Source organism: Crocuta crocuta, unplaced genomic scaffold (assembly GCF_008692635.1).
Source record: "Crocuta crocuta isolate KB4526 unplaced genomic scaffold, BGI_CrCroc_1.0 scaffold46, whole genome shotgun sequence".
NCBI lineage: Eukaryota > Metazoa > Chordata > Mammalia > Carnivora > Hyaenidae > Crocuta > Crocuta crocuta.
Window position 1 is genome coordinate 1 of NW_027530975.1, and position 19754 is coordinate 19754.

The following is a 19754-nucleotide window of genomic DNA, read 5'->3' on the forward strand; positions in this document are numbered from 1 at the left end:
TCAGTCAGTTAAGCGTCTGACTTCAGCTCAGGTCATGATCTAATGTTTCGTGGGTTCTAGTCCCGCATCAGGCTCTGTACTGACATCTCAGAGCCTACTTCTGATTCTGTGTCTCCCTCTCTCTGCTCCTCCTCTGTTCACTCTCTTTCTCTAGGTCTCAAAAATAAATACATGTTTAAAAAAATTAAAATACTATCATTTTTTAAAAAACATTTAATTTATATGCCATGTCTCCATGTAAATTAGTAAGATTTTATTGTACATTGTGTATTAACCTCTGCATCATTACTGCTTATATATTTAAACTTAAAAAAAAAATTTTTTTTAACCCTTCTGTAAAGACTCGGGACAATGCTAACATAGGACAATTGTCCCAGTGCTATGCTCAAGTATATGGAAGTCTTATATTGGTGACAAGATATATAGCTACCTCCCATCTGTCATAATATAGACTCAAACAGAAATAGAACAAATTAAAGATACCAACATGATGCTATGAAGTTTTAAGACAACGAAAACTAAGTATCATTAAACTCATCACTGACTGATAGTAACAGGCTGCATCAGAATCAGAACCAGCCTGAGGAACTTCTGAGCAAAGTTTCCTGAGATACATTTCCCAGTCTGCAACTTCAGAACTGCTCAGGATAGGACCAGAATTAGTCTCAGGTGTTTCTAGTGAACTGACCCAGAGACATGTTCCATTTTAAAATTAATTTGAAGCAACAAAGCACAAGCCAGTTTAAAATATGTATGAGATGAGGGAGGACCCAATTCAGTAGCTTTCATCCAGCCACTGAAGCTGACACTTTACACACTACACAAAAGTAGGACACTCATTACAGCAATTGATCACACACACTGTTCTACACTCTCATTTCCCTGGCCCACAAAATAAGTTCTAAATTGATGACTTATTCACTTCAAACAATTAGATTCCAAGCATCAATCACAGTGAGGTTGGATGCTGGTTCTATGAAATACACTTATCCCCAACCATTTGTAACCTTCATGTATCTATACATTACTGAGACAGAAGCACCAAGAAATATTTACTCATAAGATGCACTGAGTTTCTATTCTACATGGCGAGGAGAAGAGGTTGTGAACTACTATAGAGTTGCAATCCACAATTTGAAAAACTGATCCAGTTGAACACTTCACTTTATAGATAAGAAAACTCAAGCCTGTGGGTATGTCTTTTCACGATCTGAATTAAATCTTTTGTGTGACCTTTCATTTACCAAACTCCCAGGTGAAATCTTAACTCTTTACAATGTGGCCGCAAATGACTGCCATCCCTAGATTCTGCACTCTTACTGCAGGCTGGCTTCCAACAAAGGACTAGAGTGAGGTGACCAAACCTCTCATCTTACAAATCCAACTGTCAAAGAAAGTAACCCATACTTTCTCCTACAGAGTACAAAAATTCCAAGACAATATGGATTAGGTAGATCACTCTTTACATATGCAACCAGTAATACAGGAATACCAATTCCAGCCATAGGTAACCAGAAAGAATAGAGGGTATATGGTTAGACAACAGACAGATGTACACTAAAAATGATCAATCTTTTTGCAGACATTCCTCTTGGCTACAACAAAAAATTTAAATTACGCTCCTTATATAGGAGAATCACAATGAGCAGTATTAATTTAACAATTCTTAAAGTTAGTGATTCTAGCTAAACACTTGTATATCAGAATTTCTAAGGCTGCTAATAAGCAAAACTATGTCAAAATTTGCAAATAGACTTTAAGCCAGACTTGAAAGCCAAGATGAGCAGCTCCTTTGTCTAGTTATTACCTCTGATCAAGGCATAAGAATTCACTTAGACAAACAGCTTTCATAACCTACCTAAAAATAGACTAGTTCATAAATTTTCTAAACTGCTCTTCCCTGATGTGAGTAGCCCTTGATCTTTGACTGTAAAACTTAGCAAACTTTGGCATGCTCTAATGTTAGTTTTATAGGTTACTGAAAACCTCTGTAAATTTAGCATCGTTTCTCAAATCTCGATAGTTTTCTCATTCTGAATGCTTGAACATTTAGGTCACAAACTGAAATACCAGCAGAAAAATACTCATGTTTTGGCCTGTTGTACAGTTACCAGTTGGCAAGAAACTTACAAAACTTAAACAGAGCATAAAAGCACTTCAAACTTTATGAACTATGAATTTAGCACACTTTCCTAAATTTTGGTGGTTCCAACTACAGGAAAACCAGACTCTAAAAGGTCTGAGATGGTTTAAGCTAACTCAAAATTTTTCCAATTCCTGACATCAGTATTAGATTTATACTTTTATTATGGTAACAAATAGTTGTTACAGTGAGATCTATAAACATATACAGAATTATTATATTTAAATTCATATAGAACAATATTTACAATTTTAAGTTACAGTTTTGAAATCAGAAGACGAAGTACAGCTTAAGTTTACAACAAAGAAAGAGAAAAACACATAACAAAAATAGACAGAGTTAACAGTAAAAATATAACTATCTGTTTTTGATACGTAGAAACACTCCGAAAAGCTACATCTTCTTAATCTGATTGTCCAAGTCATTAAAATACGGATGATTCAGTGCCATTTTGCCAGAAATTCGTTTGGCAGGATCATAGACCAACATTTTCTGAGAGGATGGGCGGGAAGATAAAAAGAAGAAAGGTTTTTATTTAAGAAATGAACCATAAAAAAATCTTCAAAAAGCTCTCATTTTTCTACCAATAAGTCATAAGCTAATAATTTTAATAAAAATTACTACTGAATAAACATTTCCATTAGTTCAGTAACATATTACATAAATGTCTCATCCTCCATACTTCACCCTCTAGCTCTTATTCTTTAAATCAAGATACCTCAATAATCTTTCGGCTATAAATTATGCTTTAAGACACAAGCATTCTTAGAGAGAAATAGTTTTAAAACCAGGACATAAATTTAAGAAAGATATCTAGTTAATTATATTTACTTTGAGAATTAAATGGCCATCTGAGTTATTTACAACATTCTTGAAATGGTGGCAATTAGCTACAGTGGTTTCTAATGTAGCTTCCATCAAGTTCCAAATAAAAACAAAACCAGAGCACAATGTGTTATAAACATAGTTAAAATGACACTAAATGAATGATGGTCAAACAATCTAGGATTAAAGTTAATTCACACATAACCAGAGAAGACTGCATAAAGTTTAGTGTCGATCTTAAATTTTATCTTTAAGAAACATTAATCTTAAAGAAAATCTAATCAATAAGCAGGCCAGACATACTTTTACTAACCCTTTGAGCTGCTATCACGTATCTAGCACTATATTAAGTGCTTGACACATGATCCTCAAACAAAGGTAAGTATTTGTCCCTTTTTACAATGAGGCTCAGAGGTTAAGTAAATTGCCCCAGCAATTCCTAAAGCTAAGGAGTGGTAAAGCTTAAATGTGACCCCAAATCTGATGTTTTACAGTAGTGGCTCTCATCTGAGTGAGACTCTACCCCTCAGGGAACATTTGACAATGTCTGGCGTTTGGCAGTTGTCACAATGGAGAGAAACATGCTACTCGCAGGTATAGGGCAGAGGACTGGGATGCTGTTAACTATCTTAGTGTACAGGATAGATCCTGATAACAAAAACTGACCCAGTCCAAGATGTCAATACTGGCTAGACTAAGGAATCATGATTTACGGTATTTGATTTTTGTTTCATTGACTGAAGTGAAATTCTTTGTATTAAAAAATTACAGAAGCTAAAAAGATATAGAAGGTCTTCTAAGTCAAATCAACAATACTGATACATAAAATATCTGAATGACAGGTAAAGCACTTGGGACTTCACTATAAGCAATTTGGAAATCTGAGCTGAATTTAGAGGCATAATGATTTATAAATTCTGAGGAGCCCAAAGACCAATTAGAAGATTTACAGGATAGTATCACAATATCACATTAGCTGAGATTCATAAAAATTCCATCTAAAAGCTTAAGATTTAGGGGGCATCTGGGTGCTCAGTTGGTTAAGTATCTGACTTCAGGTCAGGTCATGATCTCACCGTTTATGGGTATGAGCTCCATGTAGGGCTCTGTACTACGGTTTGTGGGTTCAAGCTCTGCATCGGGCTCTGTGGAGTTCTGCAACACTGGTGCAGAGCCTGCTTGGGATATTTGCTCTCCCTTCTCTACCCCTGCCTCACCCATGCTTTCTCTCTCAAAATAAATATACTTTTGATTTCAGCTTAAGTTATGATCTCAAGGTTTGTGAGATCAAGTCCTGGGTAGGTCTTTGCACTGACAGTGCGGAGCCTGCTTGGGATTCTCTCTCTCAGCCCCACCCCCCACACGTGCACTCTCTATCAAAATAAATAAACTTTAAAAAATAAACAAGTAAAAGCTCAATATTTATTTTTTTTTAAATATTTTTATTTATTTCTAGGAGAGAGACAGACAGCGTGAGCAGGGGAGGGTCAGAGAGAGAGGGAGACACAGACTCTGAAACAGGCTCCAGGCTCTGAGCTGGCAGTCAGCACAAAGCCCGACGCGGGGCTCGAACCCACGAACCACGAGATCATGACCTAAGCAAAGTCGGACGCTCAACCGACTAAGCCACCCAGGTGCCCCAAAAGCTCAATATTTAAACAGTGTTCTAAAAACAATTTTCCTGAAGCTGGCCTAGGACGATTTCTTTTATATTCTAATAGATTTTTTTTTGGTCCTATTTTTAAAGAAAACAACTATTAGCAGAGAGTAGCAATGTAGTAAACAGGATTTTTATTTTTATAGTTTGTTAATGCTTTATTTATTTTATTCATTCATTAATTTTTTGAGAGAGAGAGAGAGAGAATGAGTGAGCAAGCAGGGAAAAGAGGGAGAGGGAAAGAGATAATCCCAAGCAGGCTCTATACTCAGTGCAGAGCCCCAGGAGTGTCTTGATCCCAAGGATCCTGGAGTCATGATCTGAGGTGAAATGAAGAGTCAGACATGCCTCATGGATTTACAAAGAACTACATTACTCCTCCTAGCCTTCCTGATGTAGAAACAAGGCCCAAAGTGAGAAATCAGAGTTCATGCAGTAAAAGGCTTTAATAACTAAAAATATCAAGCAATAAGGAAAAACCTATGTCTAGGATAAACTAAAAATAGTAAACATCTGGGGCGCCTGGGTGGCTCAGTCGGTTAAGCTTCCGACTTCGGCTCAGGTCATGATCTCACGGTTCATGGGTTTGAGCCCTGCGTCGGGCTCTGTGCTGACAGCCAGCTCAGAGCCTGGAGCCTGCTTCAGATTCTGTGTCTCCCTCTCTCTCTGACCCTCCCCTGCTCATGCGCGCTCTCTCTCTCTCAGAAATAAATAAAACATCAAAAATTTTAAAAAAATAATAATAAAAATAAAAAGCAGTAAACATCCAGGACAAAAAGGTAGAAAGGAAGGCCATTACACATCAGCAACTTAAACAATAAAGGTATACTAACCCTGGCCTTGCCTTCAGAGCATCTATAGCTACCTAGGATTAAAAAACCAAACAAATAACATCTAATGCTGAATCCTTCTTTCAAAATCACTAACGTTTCTTGGTAACTAAAATGAAGCTAGTAATATAACAAACATTAACAGTCATAACAGCTATGTGCCTGGCTCAGTATATATTGGCTTTCTTTCTATTTTCCAGGTAAAAGAAAGGAACTGAATACATTCAGAATCAATAATGTTGAAATCAGTATAAAGGGTTTTCTTACCGACAGCAGATCCAAGCCATTTTCATCCAAGTTTTTGACATGGGATGCCAGACTTCCTGGTTTCCACTTGGGAAATGTATTCTTATAGTCCTGTAAAGATTCCACTTCTGGCCACACTTCATTATTGGGGGTGCCCAAAGCTCTAAAAAACCACAGCAAAACAAAAAAATTATTAAAGCATACATATAATCTTATTGTTACATACATGTTGCCGTTATTATTTCATTTGAAAATTCTTAAAAGCTTAAATATAAGGCAAAAATACCTGAAAATTCTGAAGAGTTGATCAATTTCTGAATCCCCATGGAAAAGTGGTTTCTTAGTTGCTAATTCTGCAAATATGGTGCCTATACTCCAAATGTCAACTGGAGTTGAGTAGCGAGCTGACCCCAGCAGTACTTCTGGAGATCTATACCAGAGTGTCACTACCTATAACAAAGGAAATTTTTACAATGAATAAAGGCAGTGCATTAAATATCTAAATATAAACATTTATATTTCAGGACTGTCCTTTAGAAAGTTCCATTAATTACTCTGATAATATCGTTTGTCAATTAACTATACACAATATACTAAATAGAAGATATGTATTTCATTTCTATTCATTAGGTTTAAAACTCTATAAAAATATACCAGCTCTTTTCTTGCTTTTTAAATCATTAGAGGAAAAGGTTTAAAAAAAAAAAAATCAGATAGCATTCACTTTTCAAAACAAAAAAGCCACTTGATAATGAATCAAGGTGGCACTGTACAAATGCATGTATACTGCTTACATGCTAAAAATAAAAACTTAAGTCAGGGGCTCCTGGGTGGCTCAGTCAGTTAAGCGTCCCAACTCTTGATTTCAGCTCAGGTCATGATCTCAAGCCCTGTAAGGAGCCTGCTTGGGATTCTCTCCCTCTCTTCTTTCTCTGCCCCTCTTCCAGTAGCACTTGCTCGTGCTCTGTCAAAATGAACTTTAAAAGATAAAAACATAAGTCAAATAATAGTGGTCTAGGGCTAATCTATTATTTTACTATCTATAATTTGTCACGATGGTAAAAATATCATCTCTAACTTAAGCATCTGTTTAAGCCAATGAAAACCAAAAAATCTTTATACAGCCACAGGAAAAATGATAAAAAGTCAAGACATCTAACCAAATGACCACTGTTCTAAGTTTTGATTTGGAGAGAAGTCTTTGAGCTCAGGGATAGACAACCCCACAGAAGACAGCTTTCCAGAAGCTCTTTACTATACAATTCAATATTCCCTTTCTCTCCAGAAGTAACAAATTAAGTGCCACGTCATCTGTATTAACACTGACAAAACCTGATTAAATCTAGTAGCTTCTAAATGTCTCTGAAACAGTAACCCTTAGGTTACAAAACAAAACAAAAACAAAAAATCCCTCTTCCAACCAATTTGATTGTGTACTAGAGGATCCAATCAGGAGACAAAAACCACACAGGATTTGCATAGGTAAATTTTACTAAGGATACCTAACTGAGAGGGTTAGAATAAAGAGACTAACAAGAAATAATAATTCTTTTTTTTTTTTTTTTAATTTTTAATGTTTTATTTATTTCTAGGAGAGAGACAGACAGCGTGAGCAGGGGAGGGTCAGAGAGAGAGGGAGTCACAGACTCTGAAACAGGCTCCAGGCTCTGAGCTGGCAGTCAGCACAGAGCCCGACGCGGGGCCCGAACCCACGAACTGCGAGATCATGACCTAAGCAAAAGTCGGACACTCAACCGACTAAGCCACCCAGGCGCTCCAAGAAATAATAATTCTTAGGACTGTAGCAAGAGTAACCCCTTCCTCCTGCAGTGCCTCTCCAGCACCATCCATGGAAATCACATCTGCTGACAAACAAATAGTATTTAAAGGTCCCAGTTAGATTTTTACATAGCATGCAGTGAAGGGTGCGTGTGGAGCTGAGAGGCAATAAATTAATACTGCAGAATGGAAACCTTTACTATTTCTTTCTTGACTTAATGAACAAATAAAGTAAACAATCCAGCAATCACACATACTCGAAAGCACAAAAACCACTATTCTACATACCTCATGTGTATATACTCTAATAGGTATTCCAAAGGCTCTGGCGAGGCCAAAATCAGCCAATTTAATTGTTCCTTTGTCATCAATCAATAGATTTTGAGGTTTCAAGTCTCTGTGCAGAACTCTTCTGGAGTGGCAAAACACAATCCCTTGTAGGATTTGGTACAAGTAACTCTGGAAGAAGAAAATAGAAGTTAGAAACTTAACTGTACCACATAATGATTTTCTAAATAATCTTGGTGGGTTTCTTTCAAAGATATAAGAAAGTATAATGCAGGTAAACAACTACCACAAAAGGTTTCAGGCCACTTGAGACTAGCAAGCAGCCATTTGAGGGTGGGAAGCCCATTGATATGCAAAGATATTCAGAACTTAGTCTTCTACTATTTTTCAGCACTCATTCTTAAGTCCTAATTAGCTTTCTGTACAGAAAGTTTTTAAAACTTTTATCTATATACTTATAACAACTCTATTTTTATTTTGAATAAGGTTTGTCCATCTCTATTTCTTATCACTACATATTCCCTTCCTTTTTGGAAACACTGGTCACAGATTTCAAAAGAAATAACAAACATATAATGATTATATATTTAAATATAAACAATTATAACATGCTATTTATTAGTTCAGAGAAAAGTATTATACAAGTGTTACCAAGACAATGCAATTGTCATTTGAAGCAACATAAATATTACAGAAATTAAAGTATACATAGTAACAGTATTGAATTTTTATAAAGTTCAAAATTATAAAATAATACATAAAATCAACTGTTGGAACAAATGGCTAACCATATGGGAAAAAAAAATTAAGAGCACTAGTTCTTTATACCAAAATAAAACTTTGATCCATCCACACAATTTAAAAACAAAAGGGGGGGAGGGTATGGCAACCTACTAAAAAATACTGTCAAGTATTGTTCTAACATACATGATGTTTGAGTGAAGAATTAAGACATATAAGCTAACATCCAAAAGTCATGTACAAGACTTAAATATATTATAAAAATTATTGGGGCGCCTGGGTGGCTCAGTCAGTTCAGCGTCCAACTTCAGCTCACGTCATGATCTCACGGTTCGTGGGTTCGAGCCCCACGTTGGGCTCTGTGCTGACAGCTAGCTCAGAGCCTGGAGGCTGCTTCAGATTCTGTGTCTCCCTCTCTCCCTAGCCCTCCCCTGCTCATGCGGTCTCTCGAAAATAAATAAAAACATTAAATAAAACATTAAAAATTAAAAAAAAATTATAATGGTATATGCCAGAAAAACAAAAGAAAAAAGGAATAAAGGGAAGGGAATATTATCAACATGTCAGCAAAAAAGAACTGTAGAGAACAGTGAAAAAATATCCTAACAGAAACATCAATGAAGATGTTTATAAATGGCTAAAAAATGAAAAATTATTAAATGAGATAGAAAATGATAATATGCCTTTTCCACATAATGGACTGATAAAATATTTAAAAGATTAATAAAACTAGGTACCAAAACAATAACTGTTACCCACCACAATGAGTAAACTGAGTCTTTGAAGGGCAACTGGCACTATCAGGATTTTAAATGTAAATAAACACCTTCAACCCATTGATTCAAGTTATAAGAACTTATACACAAAGTTGACATACCAGTGTCTGTAAGACTATTAAAAAACTAACAGTGGCTACCTACCTCTGGGAAGTGGTAGGGTAGAGTTAGTGTAAAGATAAGACATGTCCACTTTATACACTTCAGTGCTTTTAAAAAAATTATACATTTATAATTTAACTGAAACGTCTATAATAAATTAACCAAAACATTCAAAACCAGAATAAAATAAAACCACTTGCCATCATTACCTTACCACAAGCCTTTGTTACATTGTTTCACAAATATCTGATGGTCAAATAAAAGACCAAAATAGCCTAGCTTCCAACAATGGAATAAATACCTACTGATTTTGTTACCTCAGGCACTACTTTTCACTCTACAACTAGAAGCACTATCTAGTAATTAAAGGGGTAAAAATCTAATCTAGACTGTGGAAGAAAAATCTTCCTAGTTCTACTTCCTAACACTTTTTCCAAAGATTTTCCCCCAAAACATAAAGAATAGACCTTTTACACTCACAGTGCGTAAATACTAATAAAATTAAGTAAGCTTCTTACCTTAACAAGTGAAGATTCCATGAACTGACCAGGAGGGATGGAATCTAAGTATTTCTTGAGATCCATGGAAAGGAATTCAAAGATGAGATATAACCTGGAATCTTGCATAAGCACATCTTGAAGACTGAAGAACAAAACAATTATGTGAAAAAAAAAAACCTACCAAATATTTTTTACCTCTCATAAAATAAAACCTCCATAAATTTAACAGTGGCTATCACAGAAAGTGAAGCTCTTAAATTTTCTGTAACAACACAAAGTACATACTGTTTTGTGAAAGATGAGATGGTAGCTTCCCTAGTAATGAAAAGCTCACTAAACTAGAATTTGAGAAAAGGACTCTGAGGACAGCAACTGAAAATTAAGTAATATCATATATAAAGAAGGTACTGTCAAACCACTTCTACTACAAAAGAACATTTCTAGATTGACTATTTGTTGCTCAGAGCTTGTTTTTTTCATTGAAGTAAATTACAGAAATAAAATTTAAAATTTACTAGGAACCCTTAACAGTTGCTCACTATCTCCAGTCCCAGAAAAATGCAATTAATTAAACCCTACATTGGCCTGTTAGGAAACATCCCCCAACACCAGTCCAAATACTTAAAAAGAAAAAAAAAGACACTTCTTTTTCATCTGACCTGGCTACCTGTCTTAGCACTCTAAGAGGTCTTCAAGGACCAAAGCTCAGATTGGGATAGGTGATAACAGTAATGGTCTGTGAAAAAGGACTTTTTTCTCCCTTGGGCGGGTTTACCTTGAATATTCAGCCCCCAGTACTAATCTCTTTATCACTCTGCTCCTGTTTTAACAGCCCATTTTTCCTAGGCCTGGCATACCCAATTAACAAAAATAGTAGGGTTCTCTTCTGCTCAGCAATTAGACCAGATATTAAGCAAATGTAAAAATTTCCACATTGAAATTCACACTTGCGGAAAATGGTTTAAATTCAGATATACCATACCTGACTATATTTGGATGACGAAGTTCTTTTAATAGAGAAATTTCCCGAATTGCAGTACTAGGAACCCCTTCCTCTTCACTTTCTAGTCTGATTTTCTTCATGGCTACCACTTGACCTGTAGTTTTGTGTCTACCCTTATACACAACTCCATAGGTACCTGAAATAGACAAAGTAAATGTCTACTATACAATACCCTCCACAAACTAAGATTTTACAAAATGACTAACCTCATAAAAGTCACATGATAGAAATGTCTACTGTGACCAGATAGGAATTATCATACTCAATGATACTCTCTCATCACTTCCAAAAAGAAACTGAACGTAACTACAACCTATCACATCTATAGATTAGAAATAAAATTCTTGTAGTCATCACAATTTTCTCATACATGTAAAAAACAATTTCCCAGCACATTTTAGTGAAGAAAACAAATCCTCTGCAGATTGGAATTTATCTCCTTTCAAATATCCCATCTAACAATAAACCAGGCATAAAATACAGGGTGAAGATTTGGGCTGAGGAGTTAACAGGAGTCACTGGGACACTTTCAGAAAACTCTGTATAGACTGCTTTATGCATGTTCAAATATATACTCAACCCTCATCTAAAAAAGAACAGAGCTAACATATTTTATTAAATATTTATTAAATCTGGGGCACCTGGGTGGCTTAGTCAGTTAAGCATCTGACTTTGGCTCAGGTCATGATCTCAAGATTCGAGAGTTTGAGCCCAGCATCAGGCTCTCTGCTCTCAGCACAGAGCTTGCTTTGGATCCTCTGTCCCCGCCCCCTCCCCCCGCTCTCTCTGCCCTTCCACTGCTCATGCTTTCTCTCTCAAAAATAAACATTAAAAAATATATATTTATAAAGTGTATTAAAGTTCACAATTTCTACTATATAGCAGGAAGGCCTCCCACTCATTCTGAAGTTAACAAAAACACTGATTCAGATATATAGTCTTTTTTTTAAAAATCAGAAATCTGTTGATTTCTTTTTATTATTTTTTTAATGTTTATTTATTTCTGAGAGTGAGAACGAGCGAGCGCATGAGCAGGGGAGGGTCAGAGAGGGAGATACAGAACCTGAAGCAGGATCCAGGCTCTGAGCGGTCAGCACAGAGCCGATGCGGGGCTCGAACCCACTACCGTGAGATCATGACCTGAGCCAAAGTCGGACGCTTAACTGACTGAGCCACCCAGATGCCCCGGGTATAAAGTCTTTAGATAAGGAGCAACAGTGTCAATATAAGGGATCCTGGGTAGGGGAAGAGTGGGTACAGAAGACAGAAGGGGCAGTATTAAGGGAGGCGGATTAGTTGATTTTAAAAGGTTCACATACAGAACACATTTAGTCCCCAGATAAAGTGCTTTTTAAAAATAGGGTGGGAGGGGTGCTTGGCTCAATCGGTGAAACATGTGACTCTTGATCTTGGGGTCATGAGGTCAAGTCCTCTGATAGGTGTGGAGCCTACTTAAAATTAAAATAAGTAGGAGCACCTGGGTGGCTCAGTTAGTTAGGCATCTGACTTCAGCTCAGGTCATGATCTCGCAGTTTGTGAGTCTGAGCCCCAAGTGGGGCTCTGTGCTGACAGATGAGAGCCTGGAGCTGGTTTCAAATTCTGTGTCTCCCTCTCTCTCTCTCTCTCTGCCTCTTCCCTGCTCACGCTCTCTCAGAAATAAACAAACATTAAATTTTTTTCAAATTAAAATAAACAAATAAAATATTAAATAAATATAATCTTTAAACTGGGACTGGAAAATTTAGGGAGATCCTGAACCCCTGGGCTAGACATCAAATTTTGCTGAATAACTTATTATTTTTTTTGTAACATCAGTATAACTTCACAAGTGACTAGAGAACATTTTCCTAAGGAGATCTATTCCATAGTTTTTACCAGTTTCTCCATAGGTAGCAATATTTTTACAAAGGCTAAGAACCACTATCAAATTATCTACTGGCCTAATTAGATTATTAGGGATGGTTTAGCCAGTGGCAAAAACTTTGTTATATAAACTTTGTTCTAATTTTGTTTTAAGATTTTATTTTGGAGTTAATTCTGACACCCAACATGGGGTCCGAACTCACAACCCTTATATAAATCCAGAGTTGCATGCTCTACCAAGTGAGCCAGCCAGGAGCCCCTAGTTTTGTTTTAAAGAGAAATTCTAGGGGTGCCCGAGTGGCTCAGTTAACAGGACTCAGGTCACGATCTCATGTTTGTTGAGTTTGAGCCCCACATCAGGTTCTGTGCTAGTGGCTTAGAGCCTGGAGCCTGCTTTGGATTCTGTGTATCTTTCTCTCTGCCCCTCCCCCATTCACAGTCTGTCTCTCAAAAATAAAGATTAAAAAAAAATTAAAGGAGATCCTGGGTGTCTCAGTGGGTTAAGCGCCGGACTTTGGTTCAGGTCATGATCTCATGGTTTGTGAGTTCAAGCCCCGCTTCAGGCTCTGTGCTGTCCATGCCTGCTTCAGATCCTGTGTTTCCCTCACTCTACTCCTCCTTCAGCTTCTGGCTCTCAAAAAGAAATAAACATTAAAAAAATATTTTTTTTTTTAATTCTATACAACAGTGGGTCTTCCTAAATACTGGTGTCGCTTTAAAGACATAATGTCTAAAAAGCCATTTTATATTATTTTGATTAAATTTGGATTAACCATGACTCTTGGACAACCAAAGTCATTATATTTTTAAAAAAAAACCAATTTTATGGATCTTCACAACCATGTTTAAAAGTTGGTAACTTTCTGTATACTTATAACCTTTCCATCTTTTGGACATAAATTATACTTGTATCAAAAAACACAAAAGTCAGAAACACAACCATCTGACACACTGTTAAAGCAGACTCACAAAGACTCATCATTTGCATAATGTAGTACAACAAGCAGTTAATTGTAAATTCGAGATAATTTTTTCCCCTAATATTCTTTGTTTCCTTCAAGTGTACAACCTCATCGAGGCCTAAAATTTATTCATAACAACTAATTAACTTATAGCCAACACTTAGTATTTACTTAATTTTAGAAATCACAAGTGCTCTATGTCTCTCTTTCTCTTTTTGAACCATTACCCCTCTTATAACTGCTGGTACAGAGCTCTAATTAAACAGACCAGAATGATTCTACTAGGTCATCATCAAAAATTATTTATAAGATACATGGTAAGTACTCTGAAATGAATTAAAATTATTAAATTTTCAAAAATGGTAGTTACAGTCAAATTATGGAGACTCTAAATGCTAAGCAAAAAACCTTTAACACATTTGAAATGAAATGCAGGATACTGACCAGATCTTCAGAAGATACATGCACAAGTATTAGAAGTAAGACAAATAGTTGGAGAGACGGAGGGAGGCAAACCATGAAAGACTCTTGAATGCAGAGAACAAACTGAGAGTTGATGGGGTGGCAGAGAGGGGAAGGGGGGAGATGGGCATGGGATGAACGCTGGGTGTTATATGGAAACCAACCTGACAATAAACAATTTAAGAAAAAAAAAAAGAAAAGACGACGACACATCTGCAGCCACTCTGGACAACAGTAGGAAGGTTCCTCAAAAAGTTAAAAATAGAACTCTCCTACAACCCAGCAATTACACTACTAGGTATCTGTCCAAAGAATACAAAACTGCTGATTTGAAGGGGCACGTGCACACCAATGTGTATAACAAGCAGCACTATCAACAATAGTCAAAGTATGAAAAGAACCCAAATGTCCATCAACTGATGAATGGATAAAGAAGATGTGGTACACATATGTACAACAAAATATCACTTGGCAATGAAAATGAATGAAATCTTGCCATTTGCAACAACGTGGATGGAACTAGAGTGTATTATACTAAGTGAAAGAAGTCAAAGACAAATATGATTTCACTCATATGTAGAACTTAAGATACAAAACAGATGAACATAAGGGAAAGGAAGGAAAAATAGGACAAAAGCAGAGAGGGAGGCAAACCTCAAGAGCCTCTCAAATACAGAGAACAAACTGAGGGTTGTTGGTGGGGTGCTAGGTGGTGGGAAGGGCTAAAAGGGTGAAGGGTATTAAGGAAGACACTTGCTGGATGAGCACAGGGTGTTATATATAATTGATGAATCAGTAAATTCTATTCCCCAAATTATTATGACACTACGTTAACGAACTTGGATTTAAATTAAAATGAAGAAGTAGTAAAGCACTTCACTACAACTTATTTTACACTGGTCAAAAGAAAAACAATATGCTAAAACACACAGATAATAAAGTAAATGTGGCAAAACTAACATCTTGGTACTACAGGTTCATTAAATTTCTTTCAACTTCTCTGTATGTGTGGAAATAAAATAAAAAGTTGAGGGAAAGAAATTTAACTTTTCAAATCAGTACTTTAATGTCAGAATTTGACCACGTATCTGGCAAAAAGCAAAAGAATGTAGTGTGTGAAAGAGATCTTCTAGGCTTTAAATTATTTGTACAATTTATTTTTCAAACAATGTCCACCACGTAACCCAAAACTGCCAGGCACTGGAGTAGTCAAGACAATCCAAGCCAGAAAAAGAAACACAGGAAACAACACTAAGGAAAACAGATGTTATTATCAAATATTTGAGTATCTCCAATAGTGCTGGACACTACTGCCAGGCACTATTCCAACAGTTGTGAACAAGACAAAATCCCAAACCTCATAAGGCTTATTTCCAGTGTAGCAAAGAAAAAGGACATTAAGGATAACAAAAAGGAAACTACAAAATGCACTTAGACTAGAACAATGAGATGAAAGAGAAGGCAGCAGAGTGGCTTCCAGGGTGAAAGAATTGCCATTGCCAAAGGTCCAGAGGTCAAAGAACAAGGCATATGTGAAGACAACATGCAGAAGAATTGGGGAGGCTTGTAACTCTCGTAAATAGACCACCTTTGAAATTATGCTATGAACCGCTTCTATCTGTAGTAATAATTACAGTACCTTTCTCAAAAGTCAAATCTGTAGTCTCCTACATGTTAGGAGTTCCAGTTTTAAAGAAAACCACATTTACACAAAAAGAATGCCTCTTTTTATTCCAAACTAAAAATCAGAACTCATTAAATTCTCTAGAGATTTAAGAAAAACTCAAAGAAGAAACCATTAAATCCATTAATCAAACTTATTTTTAACTCAGAAACAAGACTAACTTCGTTTACCAGGTGTTAATAAAGTATCTAAGGGATTTTTTTCAAAAACCATATAACATTTGTAAGTTAAGAACAAGAATCAATCTCTAACCCAACCACCACCCAAACTTATCATTAGTATCTTACTAAATTCTTTCCAGTAACCTGCCCTTGGCTTTTTAGTAGTACTCCTTGTACAAGTACAGTTTTGGAGAACACTAAAAATATACTAGTTGGAAATGTCCCTCAAACAGAACCTACATATATAGGGGTGCCTGTGTCGATTGAGTGTCTGACTTTTGATTTCAGCTCAGGTTGTGTATTTTTTCACAGTTCCTGGAATTGAGTCATATCAGCGCAGAGCCTGCTTGGAATTCTCTCTCCCTCTTTCTTCCCCTCCCCCGCTCATGCTCTCAAAAATAAAAAAATTTGAAGAAATTAAAAACAACAAAAAAAAAACCTACATAAGTTGGACCCTATAGTACAAGTTGTACCATTTATTCCTGTAGAATTTAGAATGTTAATACCAAGACTTTTATATAGAAACAGATATTCTTCGGGTGCCTGGGCGGCTCAGTCGGTTAAGCGTCTGACTCTTGATTTCAGCTCAGGTCATGATCTCAGGGTTCATGGGTTCAAGCCCTGCATAAGGCTCTGATGCTGGGAAAGTGAAGCCTGCTTGGGATTCTCTCTCCCTTGTGCTTCTCCCTCATTTGCATATTCTCTCTCCCTCTCTCTCAAAAATAAACTTTAAAAATAAAAATAAACTTAGAAATTATGTTGGGGGGAAAAAAAGGCAAAGGGTTATTTTTACCCATCACTTATGCCATATAAACATTCTTTAAAAACCTTAATCAAAGTACTCCAGAAAGGGAATGAATAATTATAGACAAGAGTTATTGGTTCTTAAGTATGTAAACATGATAGGTCATTTAAATCTAGGGAAACGAGATAGAAAACTTATTTAAATTGGTTTAATACCCTATCACACCAGCTTAGAAAGTTTAGGTAAAAATATTTATCTTAAAAATAATTGTAGGGGACTAAAAGTACACTCTTAAACCTAATTCTACTTACTGCCCTAACCTCTCCCAACACACATACGAGTGATCAATAGTCTTCTCAAATTACAAATAGTGTTTTAAGTGTTTCAAATTTAAGATTATTGGGGGAAGAGGTTGCCACGTAATCATATCAGAATAATTTCAATTCTCTTGAATATGGACATTTTTGTGTTTAAGTTACCATGTAGAGAACATATAATAAATGCACATTAGCACAAGAGACCATAAAGATTTGACTTAAATATTTACATGTCTTCATGTCACAGATGTTATTAGCATTACTAAATCATTTTTTAAAACTTGTGTCTTATTAAAAACACTCACCTTCTCCAATTTTCTCTATTTTGGTATAGTCTTCCATAGTTAATCAGTAGATACGGTAGATTCTAAAATGAGAGGAAAAACTAATTTGATCACATGATCACATGTCACTAACTCAAAAGGTGGTTTTAAGTTTATAATGATACAATGTGTAAAGCATTTTCCACAGTCTCTAACACAGTATTTATTTTCTATAAATATTAGTTATGTTAAAACAACACAGGGGCACCTGGGTGGCTCAGTCAGTTAAGTGTCCACCTTTGGCTCAGGTCATATCATGGTGAGTTGGGCCCCAGGGCAGGCTCAGTGCTTGCTGACAGCAAAGAGCCTGCTTGGCATTCTCTCTCCCTCTCTCTCTGCCTCTCCCACACTCATACTCACATGAGTATTCTTGCTCTCAAAAATAAATAAACATTAAAAAAAAAAAACACTTACAAAGGAAAGGACTTTTGCAATTAAGATTTTCCCACCTTTTTAAGCTCTTAAAACATCTAAGTATTTGTGTATCTTAACCAGTGTATTACTTGCTTCTTCCAAACAAATTAACACTCAAATTCAGACATCAACTTATCTATAAGTCCCCAACAAAAACCAAAAGTATGTTTTCTTTACATAAGACCCCTAAGAAGCACCAGTGTGTGCTACTTATACACCCAAACATTTTCACAAATAATATTTGGCTGAATTTGTATTACTTCATATTTTTTTGAAGATAATTCAAAAAGAACAGTTTTTAAAGACACAAGTAGCGAGATGCCTGGATGGCTCAGTCAGAAGAGCGTGCAATTCTTGATCTTGGGGTTGTGTGCTCCAGTCCCATGTTGGAAAGAGCACATTTCTATCTCTCTCACTCACACTCACACACACACACACACTGGGTGCAGAGATTACCTAAAAATCTTAAAAAAACAAACAAACAAAAAAAACCCACCAGTAGGGAGCTAATGTGGTCACACTGCTCACCCATTAGCAAGACTGTTTAAATGTCAGCTAAAATGCTGACAAGGAGACACTCAAGACTTCACAGCTGAGAAGTTTGACAATGAAACCTAACTTCAGAAGCCCAAAGCATAATTGTCTTTTCTAACACACTCATCACTGATAAGATCATATATGTAAAGATCACTGAATAACTTCTATTTCTCACATTCATCTTCAAAATCATTCCAGAAGTAGAGACAAATCTTTGTAACTGAACAAAAAAATTGCATATTGCTATTAGTGCCAATCTTAAATATTTTTATTTTAATTTTACAAAATGGCAATAATTAGGGTAATTGCCTTTCCCACAATATCCAGATTTAATTAATCTAATGAACAATAAAATGGTTGGGCTCTCTTTGAACAAATAACTAAACATTCAATTTCAGAGTTGGGTTTAATTACCCTCCCTCCATTTTCCTGTTGTAACAATTTAAAATAAAGGATGCAACTTTAAAATGTCTACGGAATGCCTCCTGGGGCTCCGTACTATTAGCAGCAGCTCGATGGAAAATACCAATGGCTTTATCTCCTATGCACAGATATCTCCAGGTCTTTAAAGGAAGCGGAACGTGCATATTGCCAACTCTAGTATTAAATAAAAATACTAACACACATTATTTATATCTATATCTCGGCATTTCTTAGCTTTCCATTTTGCATTGTACATAACAGCCACCAAGCATTAAAAAAAAAAAAACAAATACCCTCTGGCTCTATGCCTCGGGCCAAGTGATTTTAAACGCCTCGGGTGCACACGGGCCGTGGGCACCAAGGCAAACCCGAGAAGGCCCACTAGTTACTTCTTGCGATCCGTGTCCCAGACCAGCCCGGGTTTGGGAACCCGCGTGGGCTTCAGGCCCAAGTGCCGTCTGGACTTCCGCCCCCGGAGGCCAGAGCAGGGCCAAAGACGGGGCCTGGCATTCCGCGTCGTCGAACCAATGCAAGGGTCTGGCTTCAACCGAGACCCGGAAGCCTCTTCAGCCAGGTCGGCAACCTTTTCCTGGAACAGCCGACCGCGACCCCAGAATGCAACTCCGAGGCCAAGGCAGCTCCCTCCCCAATGTATGTCCGCCAGGTCGGGGCTCCCGTGAGCCTTCCTGGAAAGCCGGCGCCAGGCCCGGACGCCCGAATGAAGGCCCGGCCCGGCCTCCACAGGCCCGGCGCGGCCCCGCGCAGACCCCTGCTGCCCAGCCCGGCCTCCTAATACCGCCCGGTTCCTCAATACTCCTTCTCCGGAGCCTACGAGACGGCCCCCGCCGAGCCGACTCCCCGTAGGCATGACCCTGACCTCAGCAACTCTACCCGGCTTATTATCCCGCGACGAAAGCGGCTGCGGCTACCACGTCGGCGTCGCTCCCGCCTCAACTTCCCAGAGCCAGCTTTG

The 19754-nt window shown here is 37.1% G+C and overlaps 1 protein-coding gene across 2 annotated transcripts; it reads right to left on the bottom strand.

Moving 5' to 3' along the window:
- Positions 1 to 195: 195 nt before the first annotated feature.
- CDK1 (cyclin dependent kinase 1) lies at positions 196 to 19754 on the bottom strand. Of its 2 annotated transcripts, none has more exons than XM_077770150.1 (8): positions 19673 to 19754; positions 17390 to 17451; positions 10870 to 11026; positions 9906 to 10029; positions 7769 to 7939; positions 5988 to 6151; positions 5723 to 5864; positions 196 to 2635 (listed from the first exon to the last, which is right to left on the bottom strand). In XM_077770150.1, the coding sequence occupies exons 2-8, from the start codon at positions 17424 to 17426 to the stop codon at positions 2537 to 2539; spliced, it is 894 nt and encodes a 297-aa protein (XP_077626276.1). In that variant the 5' UTR covers positions 17427 to 17451; positions 19673 to 19754; the 3' UTR covers positions 196 to 2536. The 2 variants fall into 2 exon arrangements, with proteins under 2 accessions (XP_077626276.1, XP_077626275.1); XM_077770149.1 differs by having other exon boundaries at positions 19659 to 19748.